Source organism: Pipistrellus hanaki (genome assembly GCF_964339955.1).
Source record: "Pipistrellus hanaki genome assembly, chromosome: 13".
Taxonomy (NCBI): Eukaryota; Metazoa; Chordata; class Mammalia; order Chiroptera; family Vespertilionidae; genus Pipistrellus; species Pipistrellus hanaki.
Window position 1 is genome coordinate 59,572,237 of NC_140515.1, and position 19,339 is coordinate 59,591,575.

A 19,339-nucleotide genomic window follows, 5' to 3' on the forward strand; every position below is an offset into this window, starting at 1 on the left:
TCAGATCCAGGAGGTGTATAGCGCATCGCGGGATTTCCTGTACTTCCCCATATCCTAACTTAGAAAAAGTTTGAGTCGATTGTGTGAAATAAGTGACATAATTATATTTTTCTGGCACAGACAAATCTAGTTGGCTCTTATTGTATGCGTTAAAGATAGTATTAGGTGTCCTTTCAAATTCTCTTGATTATGAAACTAATTAGACATTCTTTATTGTTTTTGGTTCATAACAGTTTTCATAGCCTAACTGATAATAATAATTATCATAGGTAGGAAAGAAAAAAGCAATTACTGATGTTGTTCTTAATCCTCACCCAAGGATATATTTTCCATTGATTTTTAGAGAAAGTGGGAGGGGGAGAGAGAGAGGAATGGGGAGGGGAGAGAGGAAGGGAAAGGAAGAGAGAGATAGAAAAATATCCATGATGAGAGAGAATCTCCGATCAGCTGCCTTCTGCATGCCCCCTACTGGGGATCAAACTCACAACCCGCTCATGTGCCCTTGACTGGAATCAAACCTGGGACCCTTCAGGCCACAGGCTGATGATGCTCTCTATCCACTGAGCCAAACTGGCTAGGGCAGTAGACCTTTTTAAAACGGGAATCTGACCTCTCTGTTGATTCTTTTTAAAGAACTATTCTGGAATACGACTTGGAAATTAAGATATATGGAATATTTGAAAGGGTTATAAGGGAAATCAAAAGACCTGATTTGATCTTCAATGGCTGTAACCTAGGATAAACGATTTTTTGAATGTACTTCATGCTTCTTACCAATGAAGAGGTCAGCGTGGCACCTGCTCTGCTTGTTTCCCAGGGAGGTGAGGAGGAAGGGCTGGCCGCGGCTGAGCCTCTCCCTGAGCTTCAGTTTCCTAGTCTGTCCACGCGGCGTCCCTTTCGGGTCTAGAGCTCGGATATTCCTGCTGCTGTTTAAAGAACAGACCAGTTTCTAGGAATGTTTTCCCCTTTGCCGAGCTCATCACTGAACCTTCCCCTCTTCACAGGCAGCGCAGAGGTGCAGAATGGCTGACCTCAGTCTTGTAGATGCGTTAACAGAACCGCCTCCGGAAATCGAGGGGGAGATTAAACGGGACTTCATCGCCACGCTGGAGGCAGAGGCCTACGATGACGTCGTGGGAGAAACTGTCGGGAAAACAGACTACATTCCCCTCCTGGATGTTGATGAGAAGACGGGGAATTCGGAGTCAAAGAAGAAACCATGCCCAGATCCTGGCCAGGTGGACGGTGAGTGAGTCAGCCACGCTGGCTATATGTGCGGCAAAGACCTGAGGGATTATGCTCTGGTTACAGTCTTGGAAACCTTGAGGGCACCGAGCCGAGTTGTTAAGTGCACGCCAGGAACCTGCCCTGGAGCAAAACTTCTTTATTTACAACCAAGGAGCTAGGTTCATAGGCTTTAATTGACTATGTGTTCATTATATTGTAGATCACTTTTTAAAAATATACGTTTTATTGATTTCATAGAGGAAGGGAGAGGGAAATAGAAATAGAAACATCAATGATGAGAGAGAAGCATTGATCGACTGCTTTTTGCAGGCCCCACACTGGGGATGGAGCCCGCAACCCGGGCCTGTGCCCTGACAGGGAATCGAACCGTGATCTTGTGGTTTGTAGGTGGACACTTAGCCACTGAGCCACGCCAGCTGGGCCTATAGATGGCTTTTAACCCTAGGTTTCTTCTGTAGCTGTCAACTTCTGTATAATCTTCCTCTGAATTTCCTACACTAAACTCGCTGCTGTGCTTTTTCTTTGAGAAGTTATAGACATAAAATTTTGTGTTTACATGAGGACTTAATTTAGAATGGAATCAGATGCCACTTGACTCTGGGAGCAATACCAGATCTGGGTTAAAACGTGATTAAAGGCTTTTAAAGAGATTTGCTGCTTTTATATGGTATTGGGCCAGATTTGCTAATATTTGAGGGGTTTTTGCATCTATGTTCATGTAGGTTATGAGTTTGTTGTTTCCTTGTGAGGCTTTTGTCCGGTTTTAGAATTGAAGTCACGCTGGCATCATAAGATGATTTGGGAAATTTTCTGGGATAGTTTGTTTAGAATTGATGTTTAGAATTGAGTCTATCCTTCATGTAATTTTGTGGATTTGTTTCTCCTTTTACTCCTGTCAGTTTGGTTTGATGTATTTTCTGATCTGCTGTCATGTGCATATACACGTAGAATATGTCTTCTGGGTAGATTGACCCTCTTATGCTCCCTCTTTATTCCTGATAACATTGTTCTGAAGTCTAATTTTTGTCTTATATTAATATAGCCACCATAGCTTCCTTTTGATTAGTGTTTGCAGGATATAGCTGTCTTCATCTTTTTACTTTCAACATATTTATATTTAGTGAAAGTGAGTTTCTTATAGACAGAATATAGACATGTCTTGCTTTTTGGTCTAAAGAGCCTTGTCTTCTAATTGATATGTTCAAACTATTTATATTTAATATGATTATTAGATTTAAATCTATCATTTTATTAGTTGCTTTCTACTTCTTTCATCTGTTTTTAAAAATATATATTTTATTGATTTTTCACAGAGAGGAAGAGAGAGAGAGACAGAGAATTAGAAACATCAATGAGAGAGAAGCATCAATCAGCTGCCTCCTGCACACCCCCTACTGGGGATGTGCCCACAACCAAGGTACATGCCCTTGACCGGAATCGAACCTGGGATCCTTCATTCCGCAGGCCGATGCTCTTATCCACTGAGCCAAACCGGTTTCGGCTCCATCTATTGTTTTAATCTACTATAGTGCTTCTCAAAGTATGGCCCCTGGACCAGCAGGATCAGTATTATTTGGGAGCTTGTTCAAGTTGCAGTTCTTAGGCCCACAGGGAAGGAGAAGCTCTGGGGTTGGGGCCCAGCGATCTGTGTTTAACAGACTGTTCCTGGTGCCTGGGAAGCATGTCCTCCATGGAGAGACTTGCCCGAGAACGGTGCGCTTCCGCCGTAGAAGGGTGACCCTGGGTGCTGTGGGATTTCTTCTCATTCAGCCTCCTGCTGCAGCGTCACAGCCCACTTCAGGCGGCCACCAGAGGGGAGATCGGCACAGGCCTCACTGCACAGAAGGTGCCCTTGCATTGGGACCGTGCCCAAGCCACCGGGCTCTCTTCCCACAGGACACGTGACCTCGCAGCCAGAGCTGCTTCTCTGCCAAACTGGCCTGCCGGTGTGGCACTCACATCTCTCGCGGGAGAAGAGATTGAGAAAACCAAGTAAACTAGAATATTCTTCTATCTCAGGGCATGTGATAAGTTAAAAAACAACCTGTGTTGTCAGTGCTGTGTGTGTTTCGCTGTGAGAGTTTTCATTTCATGAAGTGGGAGTCTGGGGAAATCCGTGGAAAAGGCAGCATAGCATCTTTGGAATCAGGACTTGACAGCAACGCACAGCATCGCAGTGATGAGCCCAGCACGTCTCTTCTGCAGGGCAGCCTTTTTCTTCCCCGAAATCTCGTGCTTTATGTGGCAGGGTTGTTTCTATTCTCTCCTTCACTTAGGGTTTTTCTTGTAACCTCTGTTTTGCTGCTATTTCATTTTATTCTGATAAATTGCTTTTATATTAGTAGTCTCACAATTATGGCCTAGTCTAGTAATGTCATTTAAGTTAGATTTTTATATAAGGCAAAAGTAAATTTCAGGGTTTTCAAAGGTTACTTTATAATTTAGTGATCGAATCTATAGTTATCTAAAGTTGGGCTATAGTTTAGCCAATCTATAATCAATCAATCTGCAGTTATTAACAATCTATATGCTAAAGAGATAATATGCAAATGGTCATTAGGCCATCATGCCATAAAGGCTCAGACACTCAACACTGGGGAGAGAGGAATAGGGACCAGCCAGGCTGTGGCCGGGGAGAGGAACAAGCCGCCCTCCCCATGGTCCCCTGTGGCTGTGGCTGGCCTGGGTGAAGCCGGCCAAGGTGCTGGGTGCCTGCGACCAGTCAGAGGGAGGGAATCCTGGGTCCCAGGTGCAGGGTGAGGCTGAGGCGGTTAGAGGTGATTAGGCCAGCAGGGGAGCAAGTTAGGGGCTATCAGGCCAGTAGGAGAGCAGTTAGGGGTGATCAGGCAGGCAGGCAGAAGTGGTTAGGGGTGATCAGGCAGGCAGGCAGAAGTGGTTAGGGGCAATCAGGCAGGCGAGTGAGGTTAGGAGCCAGAGGTCCTGGATTGCGAGAGGCAGTTGGACATCCCCCGAGGGGTCCCAGATTGGTGCAGGCCAAGCTGAGGGACTCCACCCTCCCCCTGCCCCGGGCACGAATTTTGTGCACCGGACCTCTAGTGAGAATAACGATAGCTGATAACGTTTACTTAACAGTTGACACAGTACTGCCTCCAATATCTTTGCCCTTAGTCCTCATGATAACCATGGGAGGTAGATATTGTCCCATTTTCCAATTGAGGCTGTTAAAGCTTAGAAAGCATGAAGGATTTGCAATTGATCATTTAGTCAATAGTGACAGAATCTGTGCCCAGATTTTCTGACTTTAAACTTCCATTCTTTCTGTGAAACCATACTAGCTTCATGCATACTCTCTGCTTGGTTTAATGTCTCGTAGATACTGTTTTTCAAAACTAAAGATCCACTTATTATTAGACATACAAATACTACATCCAGGAAATGTAGGAATCTTATTTTATTTACACAGAGAGCATGAACTTGAGGACTCCGCTGTGAATTCACAGGCATTTTTAGTCTCCCACTTTTCCAGAAACTGCTCCACGTCTCCTCCTCTGCTCAGGCCTCCAGGCCTTGCTCCCGTTCCTAGTGTCGGCTGACTTGAGGAAAGAGAATAGTAGTCTCAGCCAGCAGAGAACGTCCACACCCGCCCCTTCCTCTCCTCGCCCACCTTCACCTTCGCCTTTTCCTCTGCGGGCGCTCGTTACGGGTGACTGCTGGTGCCCTAACCCAAGAGCACCGCGTACAGCGACGACCTCGGCCTTCTGCCTCATCAGCGCCTCTTAACTGCTCCTTCACCAGCATTAGACATACGTGACCTTTCCCTCACTGAACACATGCTGCTCACCCCGTGTTCATCTCCTCACCTCGCTGGTCTTCTCCGAGAAAGCTCTCTCACAGCCCTCTCCTCATGCTCTTGCACCACTCCCTTTGGCCTGCCCTGCTGCCAGGCCGCCAGCACTTCCCCTAGGGCACAGCGCCCGTTTACTGCCCACCACGACTCCAGGATGACTCCGGGGGGGGTGCGCCTGAGAGCCTGAGAGGAAGGAATTTCATAAAGGAATCGGCATGATTTTTTTTAAAAGTTATGTTTTCCTTGACTTTTAGAGAGAGAGGAAGGGAGAAGGATAGAGAGAGAAACATAAATGAGATGAGAAAGAATCATCATCGTTCAGCTGCCTCCTGCATGCCCCCAACTGGGGATAGAGTGCCTCCCTGGCATGTGCCCTGACCAGGAAATCGAACCCATGGCCTCTTGGTTCCTTGGTTGATGCTCAACTGATGAGCCACAACAGCTGGGCAGTGTGATATTTTTGTAAAAATGACGTCTTTAAATTTTGTATTTGAAAATATATCTCTTAATTAATTTCTTTTGGGAAAAGAAAAAGAAATAGTACCAAGAGTTATAGTTCATAATTATGGTATTCTAGTCTAAAAGAAAAGCAGAGCCCTGGCCGGTGTGGCTCAGTTGGTTGGCGTGTCATCTCATACTCCAAAAGGTGGCGGGTTCAGTTCCCAGTCAGGACACACACCCAGGTCTCGGGTTCAGTCCCTGGGTGCGTGCAGGAGCATCCAGTCAGTGTTTCTCACTGACGGCGATGGTTTTCTATCCCTCCATCTTTCTCTCTGTCTCTGAAAATCAATGAAAAAGAAAAGAAAAGCAGATATTTCCTTAAAACAGGTTAATTGGTCAGGCTCTTTCTGCAGCTGAGGAATTCTGAGTTGCACAGGTAGAGATACCAAAGATATAAACTACCTACCCGTAAACTGCCCTCCTCCCCCGCTGTCTTGTGTGTCCCCCACCTCCCTTCACCTGAGTGCTCTGCTCCCGTGGGCACGGGTTCCCGGGCCCGGAGGAGGTGTTTCTGACGGGAAACGTGCTCGGGAGGCTGGGCAGGCTTCCTGCCTCCCCATGCGGGTCCAGTCTCGGGCTCTGAAAACAGAGAAGCAGCATAGGACTCGTGGTCTCTGGGTGTTGGTCTTGTTTGGAATCGTGTCAATAGCTTTGTTTCCCTGATTATAAAAACAGATTTAACTGTTTGTGAAGAAAATCGAAAATTAAAGTATTTTAAAAGTATAATCTCTAATACTTTGTTTCATTTTTAGAAATTTTAATTTAACTTAGGTGTTTCTTGACTTGCATTCTCTCTCTTATCTCCTATTCTGCCACCCATATACTGCTGGCAATCAGATATACTCCAATTCATTCATTCATTCTTTTACTTTAAAAAAAAAATTGATTTCAGAGAGGAAGGGAGAGGAAGAGATAGAAACATCAATGGTGAGTAAGAATCATTGACTGGCTGCCTCCTGCATGCCTCCTACTGGGGATCAAGCCCGCAACCCGGGCATGTGCCCTTGACTGGACTCGAACCTGGGAACCGTTCAGTCCACAGGCCAGTGCTCTATCCACTGAGCCAGACCAGCTAGGGTTCATTCATTCTTTAAGCAAATGCTTATTGAGAACACTATCGCTACAGAGGAAAAAAAGGAACCCCAAACTAGAGGCCTTCAGGAGTTTACAGTTCAGTGGGGACGATAATCAAGTGCCAAAAGCAAGGGGCAAACAAAGAATTGGGAGGTGGGAGCCGGGAGAGGAGATCTGATTGCGGCTCTCGGAGAGAACAGGGAGGAGAGTACAGGCCACCAAAGACAGGGTGAGACACTCTCAGGAGATACCTTAGGTCTGTGTGCGTGGGAGTCGGGAGGGAGGGAGGAAGTCTCTGACAGTTTACAGAACAGAAGCGCCACCCCCGCTGGGGTGCTTAGGAGAGTTGGGGCTGTGGGAGTGAATGACAGTCTGTTCTGCTCTAGATCTTCATGGGCTCTTTATTTATTTATTTATTTTAAACATATTTTATTGATTTTTTACAGAGAAGAAGGGAGGAGGATAGAGAGCTAAAAACATGGATGAGAGAGAAACATCGACCAGCTGCCTCCTGCACTCCCCCTTCAGGGGATGTGCCCGCAACCAGTGTACATGCCCTTGACCGGAATCGAACCTGGCACCCTTCAGTCTGCAGGCTGATGCTCTATCCACTGAGCCAAACCGGTTTCGGCTTCATGGGCTCTTTAAATGTTGGGCTGGTTTTTAACCGCTTTAAGCTAATGGCTGACACCAACTCTCCTAGCCAGATGGAGTTCGATTTGTTTCCATGCTCCGTTCATCACACGGCTCTCTCTCTGTGCTGATTGCAGGCACTCCGTCCCCTAAAGCAGCGATGCTGGCCAACGGTGACCACGGCCCAGGCGGGGAGGGCCCTGCAGGTGAGTGGTCCCCGAACCCCAGGCACAGTGCCCCGGGTCAGCTGCTGGAGGAGGCGCAGGAAGCATGTGGGTGGCTCTGGGTCAGGGCGCGGTGGGTTCCGTGGGATGTTTGAACCAGGGCGTCCTTCACGTGACGGCTCCAGTGGGCGGGGAGAGGGACTGTCCTTGGCTGTTCGGTGGACGTTGGTTGTAGTTGTACCAAACAAGCACTGCTCGGCCTTCACAACATGCTTATGGAGGTGAGGCCTCCGGTCCCGCCAGCTCTGCAGGCAGGTCTCCCTGCGCACACTGCACTCAGGCTGCCAGGCTCCGCGCAGGGACTGGGAGCTGCAGAGTTAAGTTCTTTTCCCCTTTTTTTTCTTTATTTTCCCCTTAACTGTTCATTCTGAAATCTGTCTCTGACTTTACTCCGAGCCTGTGACTAGGCTTGGCTCTTCTGTCAGCTGGCACTGAGTGCCTGTGGCTGCCCCTCAGAACCGCACCGCCCGTGCCATGGCCGAGCTCCGCGGGAGCTGTGGGAGGCGCTTTCCGCTTGCCCTGTGATCAGGCTGGCACTGTCGGCCAGACGGACAGTCTTCTCTGTCCCCGTGTGTGCCCTCCGCAACGGGGCGGACATGGGGTTCCCAGGTCCACGTGGCCAACACAGCAGGGCCTGGCCCGGCCCTCCTCTTGGACGCAGACCTCAGCCTCGAGAGCCCCCCTTCCGGCCCCGCGGCTCTCAGTGCTCCCCTCCCGGAGGCTGGCGGCTCTCAGTGCTCCCCTCCCGGAGGCTGGTGGCTCTCAGTGCTCCCCTCCCGGAGGCTGGTGGCTCTCAGTGCTCCCCTCCTGGAGGCTGGTGGCTCTCAGTGCTCACCTCTCGGAGGCTGGCGCTCTCAGTGCTCTCCTCCCGGAGGCTGGCACTCTCAGTGCTCTCCTCCCGGAGGCTGGTGGCTCTCAGTGCTCCCCTCCTGGAGGCTGGTGGCTCTCAGTGCTCACCTCTCGGAGGCTGGCGCTCTCAGTGCTCACCTCCCGGAGGCTGGCACTCTCAGTGCTCTCCTCCCGGAGGCTGGTGGCTCTCAGTGTTCACCTCCCGGAGGCTGGCCGCAGTCGCGTTGCCCCGGGCGGTGGCGTGTTCTGTGGCCATCAGAGATGGGCATCTCTTGGTTCCTCAGATTTATTGATGATGAGGCTCTGCTTGGTGTGCCCGTTAGTTTATCAGTGACATTGGCATCCTTGTTAGAACTCATGAATTCGGAACTCTTCACGTTAAAAGCAAGAAGCAGCGCGAAGGGCCACCGCAGTTTTGTGAAATGGAATGAATGTCTGTGATTCTTTGATGATGGTCGTTCTATGTGGTTCTGACAGTCCCTGTGCCGGCTTTGGAAACAAAGCCATCGGTATGATTTGGTTTTCAGAAACATTTGTGATTAAAGAAGAAGCTTGAACATGAACTTTAAACAGGAGTAAACGTCACTTTCCTTCACCAGGAGACTATGGGGATTGATTGGATGGGCAGTGAGAGCGGGGCTGCCATGTCCACCAGGACGGGAGCCGCGGTCAGCAGAGAGGGCTCCTCCAGCAGGATGTCAGCCTGGTCATGGTTAAGCAGCAGTTGCTTCCCACAGCCAGGCTCATGGGGCAGCAAACAGGAACGGGGACACGCAGGCTGGGCCTCCCGGTCCCAAGGCTTGGAGTCCTGGTCGCAGCACAGAAGCTGCTGGCTGAGCCCTCGCCAGGGAGGTGCTGAGAGCAGGCCCTCCTCCTTCCCTCGGGGAGTTCAGCTCGCACACTGGAAGGGGTTTGCCTTCTGAATCGGACACGTGGCTGTTAGAGCAGACGCTTTACTGAACATACGGTGTTGCTGGGGGTGGGAATGAGTAGGGAGGGAACGAAGATGCACGTTTTTGGAGCATGTGTGACTGCATTCTAATCTGGCCATCGCTAACGGGTGCCATTTGAAAACTCTCATTTCTGCTTCCTTCAGAAGGTTCTCTCCAGCCCTGCGAGCAGCTCGGCCCCTGGTAGCATAGGATGGGATTAAGCCTCTTCTGTGTTGAACTTGCTGTTGACTAATGACCTGTGCTTTTCTGCCCCTCCTCCTCCTCCTCCCTCTCTGTTCTCCTCCTAGAAGCCTAGAGTGTGTCCGCACTGGGGCTGCGGCAGCACCAGCCAGTGGCCTCCCTAAGCACCGCTGCTCCTAACGCCCGAGCCTTGCAGAGCTTTGCTTTCCCTCCCCGGACCCAGAGAAGAAGCGAGGGGGGTTCTCCGGGGCCTCTTTCTGCTGATGCTGAGCAGCACCTGCCTCCTCTTGTCCCCGTGACCACCACGCCAGGACGGAGTCTTTAATCGTGGTCTCTTTATACGGGTCACCTCGTGTTCTCATTTCTTGTTCTCCTTTTAAGTTCATTTTATCATTTAATTTGCTCTCACGTTTTTCTTTTCTTTAAACATTTTCAGTTGGCATTTTCCATTGGGTTTCCAGGTCTCCCACCCGAGTCAGGACGTGGCAGCGCAGAGGAGAGCGCGAGCTTTCCACAGGGCGTGGGTGCGCCGGCCGGCAGGGCCCCCTCCCCTCTCTCTCCCTCGTGGCTGGCTTCTAGGGAGGGATTCTCTTAGGCACCGTGCTTCCCTCCCTCACTAAGAGCTGGGTGAGGACGCTGTTTACGGTTTTCTGACAGAGCAGCTCTGATGAAACTTTGAAAAGTATTTCCTCAAATTAAATTGGCCTTTGTTAGTTGCAAGTTGGGCCAAAATTGTTTCTGTTATGAAATTATCTATTTCTGTAGGTTTAGATTCTCCTGAAAATTTAATAACCTTATTGTGTGTGGAATTTTATCAGCAAAATTACTTTCTTTGCACGATCATGAAGTATAGGAAGTTGAGGAAATGGAGTCCGGGATTGTGGGCACACTGGGCTGTGGGTGCAGATAGGAAATAACTGTCCTTGTGACACCACCAGATGGAGCTAACGGGGCACGTGGAGGACAGCAGTTTATCAGGCTCCTCATGGGCTGGTTGTCTGATTGGACTCTGTTCAGGGTGAGGACCTTTGCCCTCGGACGGAGCCTTTGTGCCGCGTCCCAGGGCGTGGGGTCAGGCGAAGCCTGCACGTCAGTCCTTCCCCACGAGCGTTAGATCTGTTTTCTCACATCCCGAGGACTGTCTAATAGGACTTTCTATTCCCGTTTCTCATTTTTCCAGACTGATAGCTAAAAATTCTGGAAGCATATGGAACCTTTCAAATGATAAGCTGTGATTGGATCTTTAGAAATAGAATATGAAACATGGGCCACGTTTTGAAATCTTAGAGGAATTCTGGTTCAAAATCTGAAATGCGAAATACTTTTAAAATTGTTTTTTTTGTTTGTTAGTTCTTACCCGATGATATTTTTTTCATTGTTTTCTAGAGAGAGTAAGAGGGAGGGAGGAGGGAGAGAGATGGAGAGAAACGTTGATGTGAGATAATACTTCTATTGGTTGCCTCCCATGCGTACCCTTAACTGGGGCTGGCGAAGTATGTGCCCTTGACCAGGAATCGAACCCGCGACCCTTTGGGCAGATGGTCTAACCACTGAGAAACCCGGCTAGGGCACTTTTTAAATTTTTTTATTCTCTTAGAGACTATGTTTCTATGATCACTAAACTACTGATGATTTCAGTTAAGTAATTGTTACTGTGTTGTGAGGAAGTCTGAGATGCCCGTAGTTAGATCTTACACAGAGCTGCCTGTGGGTGGTAAATCAGAAGGTTACGGAAGTTTCCCTGGTCCCTGCACTGACGCCTGGAGCTCAGGAAGCGCTCCCTCTTCTGGGCGCAGGTCTGGTCACCTGGGGGCTGCTCTGCCGGAGTGACTTCTGTGGGTTCTGGGGAGAAGACACTGAGGGAGAGTGTATGTAACTTCTAAGAGGTTGGTCACATATGGAACCTGTTACCGTAGGAGCCACTCCATGAACTAAACCACAGCTCTTTCTCTTGATGTGTGGCCATTTGTTCCTGGTGGGGTTTTTATTAGGACCTTTTACAACTGGTAGTGCTAACTTTTAGAAGTGTGGCATCTTCATCGCTTCTCCCCAGGCTCTGTAGTTCCTGTGAAGGACGGGGGGTGGGGGAGCTGGGGGAACCCTGTTGGGCCGCGGTCAGAGGCTCACCCACGCCATGTTGATGTTGATTTAGTCCACTTTTATTTCCATCTTGTTACATGTTTGTTTTGTTTGAAATTTATTTTTATCTAATAATTTTTTTTTAATTTATGAAATCGAAAATTTCTACTAACAGCCTGCTAAAATTTATATATTATTAGCTCACTTGGTTGTAATTGGATGCTTCATTTTGAAAGAAATGTATTTTATGTTTTACATTCAGCTTTATATGAAGTAGCCAGTCCTGTAATGAAATGCTGTGTTGCCATGGTGGTTATACCTGAGTGGCCCAATATTGCCCTGGTGAGATGACCAGGCTGGTTGGGATTGCTCTGTTGAAATGTGCTGTTTCTCATATGTAATCAAATCATCTTCTCTTCTCTTCTCTTCTCTCGCCTAATGTTGAAGATGTAGACCTTTGTTTTTAAAGATTTTTATACCTAAGTTTATACTTTTTGTGATTCTAGACTTCAGCAGTTTGTACATTGGAACATTTTAATGTAATCATTGTGCTAATTAAATTACACTAATAAACATCTTACATTAACATCTTACAGACTGGAATTTGGTTGGGGTCTAAATATTGAAGTGTAATGCGACTAAGATGTGAGTTTGGTAAATAAAGATGCTTGAGGCATGAGTTCTCAGTCTAACAAAACTACTAATCACACTCCTACTAATCACACTCCCTACTGTCACTTACATTGCCGTTTTTGATTCTCAGAGTAGCTCTTCTTTTCAAAATCTGCACGAGTTAGTCCAAATGACTGCTCGATATTTTATAGCATCTGGTGAGAAAGACAGTAGGCAGAATAGCAATGTGCAGTTATTAAAAAAAAAGACAGTTTCATGGCTGATCCATTATGGTTAGGTATTTCTTATTTAAAAAATATATTTTTATTGATTTCAGAGAGGAAAGGAGAGGGAGAGATAGAAGCATCAATGATGAGAGAGAATTATTGATTGGCTCCCTCCAGCACACCCCCCACTGGGGATCAGGCCTGCAACCTGGGCATCAAACCATGACACACTCAACTACTGAGCTATACTTGCCAGGCTATTGTTAGATATTTTCTAATATCTATCTTTGGTGTAGTCCAATTAAAATTCATGTTCACAGTCTTCCTAAATTATTAAGTTAACTTTCACATTCAATATCATTTTAATTTTGTAACATTATTTATATACTAGTGACCCGGTGCACAAAATTCATGCACTGGGGGTTGGAGGTGTTCCTCAGCCCAGCCTGCACCCTCTCCAATCTGGGACTCCTTGGGGGATGTCTAACAGCTCTCTCACAATTGGGGACTGATGGCTCCTAACCACTTGCCTGCCTGCCTGTCTGCCTGATTGCCCCTAACCTGCTTCTGCCTATCAGCTTGATCACCCCCTAACCGCTCCCCTGCCGGCCTGATCGCCCCCAACTGCCTTCCCCTACCAGCCATCTTGTGACAACATGGGATGGCCATCTTGTGATGATGTGGGGACAGCCATCTTGTGAGGGCAAGAGGGTCAATTTGCATATTACCTCTTTATTATATAATATATAAAAGGCTAAGTGTTTGACCGTCTGACCTATGACATGCACTGACCACCAGGGGGCAGACACTCAATGCAGGAGCTGCTGTGATGCGCACTGGCCATTTGCAGAGAAATGGCACCACAGACCTGGTGCCCACAAATTAATACTTAGCTTCCCCCAGGTGGTGCACAGACCCTGCCACCACCCCAGAGCGACACCCCATCAAATCGCAGCCGACACTGCCGAGTCCACATGGCAGAAAATTCGGCCCACAGCCCAGTCCAGCCCAGCCCGGGAACGGTGGCTTTGGGCACTGGGTAATGACGTCATGTAGCAATGCCCAGCTTCCTCTCCCTAGTGACTAGCCTCCTTGGAGTTTTTCCAGTCTGGGAACATGACTTATTTTACAGCCAGGTGCAAACATTTTACACTTTAATCAAATGTTTGTTAAGTGTTTTCCTGTGCCTCATCTCATTTGATCCTCACACAAGTCCTGGAGTAGGTAGATAGGAGACTCGGTGGAATCCTATTTTCATTAGCTGGAGAACAGAGATTTAGAAAGCTTAGAAACTTGACTCGACTGAAAAGAAGAAATGGTGGACCTTGAAAGTGACTTCAGTTTTTATCACTGCACAGAATATAGTCAAACACGGCTGCAGTTAAATACTTTACTCTTTGTTCTCCCTGCGTGATCTACAATAATAATCTGCTTTGTGTTGATATTTACTGCTGTGTTTCTGACACTTACCTGAAAGAGAAGTTGGGGTACTTCATTGGCTGGAAAAAGTTTAGCTACGTCCAATTCATTTCCTTTCCATATGCACAGATTTGTGCACCAAGCCACTAATCCTACATAATAAAAGCCTAATATGCTAAGTGTCCAGTAGTCTGTTCAACCAATCAAAGCGTAATATGTTAATGATATGCCTAGGCTGCTCAGCTGCTCACTATGACGGGCACTGACCGCCAGAGGGCAAACGCTCCAACTGGTAGGTTAGCTTGTTGGGATTCAGCTGATCAGGAATGAGCAAGATGGGCCGGACATGCCCTGGAGCCCTCCATTGTCCCTCTCCAGCCCCAGTCACGCATTGGTGGGGTCCCTCAGCCTGGGGTCCCTCTCACAATCTGGGCTGAGGGGACCACACTCCCCTCACAAGTGCATGAATGTTGTGCACGGGGCCTCTAGTTATTTGATAATATAGTATACTGGACCTGGGAAGAATTCTGTGGAATGCCCACTTCCCTAGTCATTCTGCGTTAGTGTTTCTTTATAACAATAGATAGATTTGCAAGTGCAATCTGTTGACTGAGTTAAGACATTGAAAAGATTCTATGCCTGAGGTAATTTGGATGATAGTTTTTTAGTTGCTAGACATTTCTTTTTATTAATACAGCTCAATATTCTGTTTCCTTTTATTAAGAGTAATAATCTATTATGTTTAAAGTACGATTATTCACAATCACTGATTTTCTTAAAGATGGAGACAATTCCTGGATCTTATTAGTACATTTATTTTGCTGAAAGTGAGCTGATTAATGTGGTGGAGCTGGGAGGCAAGAATCCTATTTTGGGCTGGGCTGGTGGGACAGAGCATTATTTTAATTTCTGAGGCCTCTATAAATCTGGGTTAATCTCAATTGTATATTGGTGCTGTTTCCATTACAATGAAGGCTTACCAACACGTAATCACAAATTACTTGTGGAATAAACTTCTGTGCTACCCTGGGGGCAAATTACTGTGATTTGTCCTGTTTGGGGCTAGCTGTACAGTGTGCTGAGTGCTCTGCAAATGGCAGGGTTACTGGTGGTTTCCATTGTGATCAGAGCAGGTGCTTGTTATGATAACTGTTCTGGGTATGATGGGATATCGACCCCTCAAGTCAGACCTGCAATAAAACTTAAACTGCATTGTTAGAATGTCCTGAAACAGAAGATATTCTAGGTGTTTCAAACTGTCATCATAAGATACAAAGCATTCACTTTAGCAGTAGAATAAATGTAAGGCCCAAAAAGTGAAATATTAACAGAAAATAAATCTGTAATGTTAGAATGTCTGAGCAGCATTTACAACTACAAATTGGCATTTACAAGTTGGCATCCTCCTCCTATTTAATAAAAGGGTAATATGCAAATTGACCCTAATGGCAGAGTGACCAGTCACTGTGACACGCATTACCATCTGGGGGCAGATGCTCAATGCAGGAGCTGCCCTGGTGGTCAGTGCACTGTCACAGGGGGTGCGCTGCTCAGTTAGAAGCCGGCTCATGGCTGGCAGCACAGCGGCAGTGGCGAGAGCCTCTCCTGCCTCTGTGGCAGCGCTAAGCATATCCAACTGACTGCTTAGGCCCGCTCCCCAAGGGCTCCGGGCTGCCAGAGGGATGTCTGACTGCCAGCTTAGGCCATATCCCCCAGGGAGCGGGCCTAAGCTGGCAGGTGGACATCCCCTGAGCGTTCCCAGATTGTGAGGGGGCACAGGCTGGGCTGAGTGCCCCACACACACACACACACACACACACACACTCCAGTGCATGAATTTTCAGTATTTTCATTTTTCATTTGAAGTGAAAGTTAGGTTAACAATGAAGCTCAAAATTGGACCTTGTCTGACAAGCCTTTATGCCTTTTCTACCACATCACGTCATGTCACAGAGGATCTTCTTACTACCCCCTTATAGGCCATTTTATTTCTGTCATGTTGGTGTTGATGCCTCCTCTTTTACTTCTGAACACTAATTTAAGTCATCTCTTTTTCTTAATCAGTCTGGATACACTTTGTCAATGCTGTTGATCTTTTCAAAGAACCAACTTACTGTTGTGTTTTCTCTGTTTCACTCTGTAATCTGCATTACTTCCTTCCCTCCGCTTGCTTAGATTTATGTTTGCTCTTCCTTTTCAATAAGGTAGGTTATCTTATTGATTTGTGATTCCCCCACTTTTGAGGTAGGTGTTTACAGCTATAAATTTCCCTCCAAGCACTGTGTGAGCTGCATCTTGTACGCTTGGGTGTGTTATGTTTTCATCTTCATTCATCTCAAAATACTTTCTAATTTTCTTTGTGACTTCTTTTCCTATTGGTAGTTTAAGAGTCTGAGGTTAATTTCTACATATTTGTGAATTTTCCAAACTACTTTCTGTTATCATTTTCTAATGTTATTTCATTATGGTTGCAGAACAAATTTTGTGCGATTTAAATCCTTTTAAAGGATGTTTTAGGGCCTAACACATGGTCTGTCCTGGAGAATGGTCCATGTATACTTGAGAAAGATGTGTCTTCTGCTGTTGTTGCGTGGAGTTTTCTTTGAAATGTCTTTACAGTGTCAGTCACACCTTCTTTTTCTTGCTGGCACTCTGTCTAGTTCTGTTTATTATTGAAAGTGAGGTATTAAAGCCTTCAACAATCATTGCTGAATTGTCTGTGTTCTCAGTTAAGTTTTTTCTTTATATAATCCTCACCAGAGGATATGTTTGTTTGTCTTTTAATCTATTTGTAATTCCATAAGTAACATATAAATACAATATATATAGAGAGAGACATTGATGTGAGAGAGAAACATCGATCTTCTGCCTCCCATACATGCCCCAATGGAGGTTTGAACCGGGAACCTAGGTAATGTGCCCTGATCGGGAGTTGAACCCACAACCTTTTGGTGCACGGATGACACTCCAACCAATGGAGCCACCCCATCAGGGGCATCAGTTTAGTTAATTTGTGCTTCATATATTTTAGGGCTTTCATTCTATGTTTTAAAGAGGAAATTTGAGTAATTAACTTTTATGTGCTTTTTATATTCAAGTATTAATTCCTTGTGAAAAGTTCTGGGGTGTGGATTAGAGGATGTTTACAAATGATTACTACACCTGTGAGCTTCCAAACCAGACTGCAGTGTCCGTTATGGGGAAGAAGATTTAAAGTGCTTTTTCAAAAGGTTATTTTCTTTTCCTCAAAATCTCAATCACCATTTTTGTAGAAATAGGAAAATCTACCCAAAAATTCATATGGAATTTCAAACAATCTTGAAAACGAATGAAGTTAGAGGTCTCACACTTTCCGACTTCGACACTCACCATACCGCTGCAGTAATCAGTGTGAGGCTGGCATGAAGACAGACAGACCAGGAATAGAACGGAGCCCAGAAATAAACCCTTGCATGTATGTTCAGGTGACATTGGGCCAGGGCACCAAGACCATTTAGTGGGGAAAAGATAGTCTTCCCAACAAATGGTGTCAGGAAAGCTGGATATCCAATTGGACCCTTACTGTACACCATATACAAGTAGTGACTTAAAATGGATCAAAGACCTAAAAATCAGCAAAAACTATGAAGCTCTTAGAAGAAAACAGCATAAGCTTGATGACTTTGAATCTGGCTATGATTTCTTGGATCTGACACCAAAGCACAGGCAATAAAAATAAAGTACTGCATGAAAGCTAAAAACTTTCAATAGAGCTGAAAGGCAATTCACAGAGTGGGAGAAATGTTTACAAGACATATCTGAAAAGGGATTAACATCCCGAATAAATGAAGCACTTCTATAACTCAGCAACTCCAAACAACTTGATTAAAGATGAGCGGGGCTGAAACCGGTTTGGCTCGGTGGATAGAGCGTCGGCCTGCGGAATAGAGGGTCCCAGGTTCGATACCAGTCAAGGACATGAACCTTGGTTGCGGGCACATCCCCAGTAGGGGGCGAGCAAGAGGCAGCTGATTGATGTTTCTAACTCTCTATCCCTCTCTCTTCCTCTCTGTAAAAAATAAATAAAATATATTAAAAGAAGGAAAAAAAAAAAAAGATGAGCAGGGGACTTGAACACACATTTCTCCAAAGAAGACACACCAAGAAGCATATGAAAAGAAGCTCACCATCACTAATCATTAGGAAAATGCAAATAAAAATCCAACGAGATACCACTTTACACCTATTAGGGTGGCTGTTACTAAAAAAAATACCACTGTACCAGTTAATAATGCGGATTTTTTTCAATAGATGGAGTTACACACATGTTTATGTATATGCGATTTGATATGTACTACTAGTATGCTGTTTTGTACCGACAGCAAGCTTTAAAACTTCATATGTCAAATTAGTTTTAATTCATATTTTGAAGAAAAGTGCTGCTGAAAGTTATCGTTTACTTCGGGAAGCTTATGGTGAAATGCTCCATCTCAAGATACTTGTGAACTCTGGTTTAAACGCTTTAATAGTGATGATTTTGGTGTGAAAGACAAAGAACGTCCAGGTCAACCGAAAAGTTTGAAGACCAACAGTTACAAGCATTATTGGATGAAGATGTGTGTCAAACTCAAAAACAACTTGCAGAAAGACTAAACGTTGTTCAGCAAATGATTTCTGATTGTTTACAAGCAATGGGAAAGATTTTAAAGGAAGGAAGATGGGTGCTTCATCAACTGAATGAAAGACAAATGGAAAACCGAAAAGTCATCAGTAAAATGTTGCTTCAACGGCACAAAAGAAAGTCTTTTTTGCATCAAATTGTGATTGGCAATGAAAAGTGGATTTATTTTGAGAATCCCAAATGTACAAAATTATGTTGGATCCAAGTCAACCATCAACATCGACTGTTAGGCCAAATCACTTTGGAAAGAAGACAATGCTCTGCATTTGGTGGGATCAGGAAGGTGTGGTATATTATGAGCTTCTAAAACCAGGTGAAACCATTAATACTGATCACCACGAACAACAAATAATCAATTTGAACCACACTTTGATCGTAAAACGACCACAGTGGGCCATAAGACACGGCAAAGTAATTTTGTTTCATGATGACAGACCAGCACACACTTCAAAACCAGTTACAGACGTGTTAAAAGATCTTGCTGGGAAGGATGAACCCACTGCTGTCCGTATTCACCAGACCTTGCACTTCAGATGACCACCTGTTCCCATCGATGGCACACGCACTGTCTGAGCAGCACTTCTAAACGTACGAAGAAGTGGAAGATCGGGTCTCTGAATGGTCTGCCTCAAAACAAGAAAAGTTCTATGGGGACGGTACCCGCCAATGACCTGAAGGATGGGGAAATGTGTAGCTAGCGATGGACATTGCTTTGAATAAAGCACTTTCGACGTTTCTCTTGAAACGACCATGCTTTCTTTGATTACAAATCCGCATTATTAACCGGCACACCCGTAATGTGGGCAGTTGGAACCGTTTGGCTCTGTGGTAGGACATGGCAAATGGTGCCCCCTGTGGAAACATCTCCGGGC

At 46.0% G+C, this 19,339-nt stretch overlaps 1 protein-coding gene across 24 annotated transcripts in view; it reads left to right on the forward strand.

Moving 5' to 3' along the window:
* Nucleotides 1–1,022: 1,022 nt before the first annotated feature.
* The window catches only part of MAP4 (microtubule associated protein 4), a gene marked incomplete at its 5' end in the record, with an annotated part of 57,358 nt that continues 39,041 nt past the window's right edge, over nt 1,023–19,339 (forward strand). For all 24 annotated transcript variants that reach the window (XM_084901600.1, XM_084901611.1, XM_084901622.1 and 21 more), the window contains 2 exons: nt 1,023–1,245; nt 7,402–7,470. In XM_084901600.1, the coding sequence (XP_084757726.1) occupies nt 1,023–1,245; nt 7,402–7,470 (292 nt within the window). The remainder of the gene's footprint in view (nt 1,246–7,401; nt 7,471–19,339) is intronic.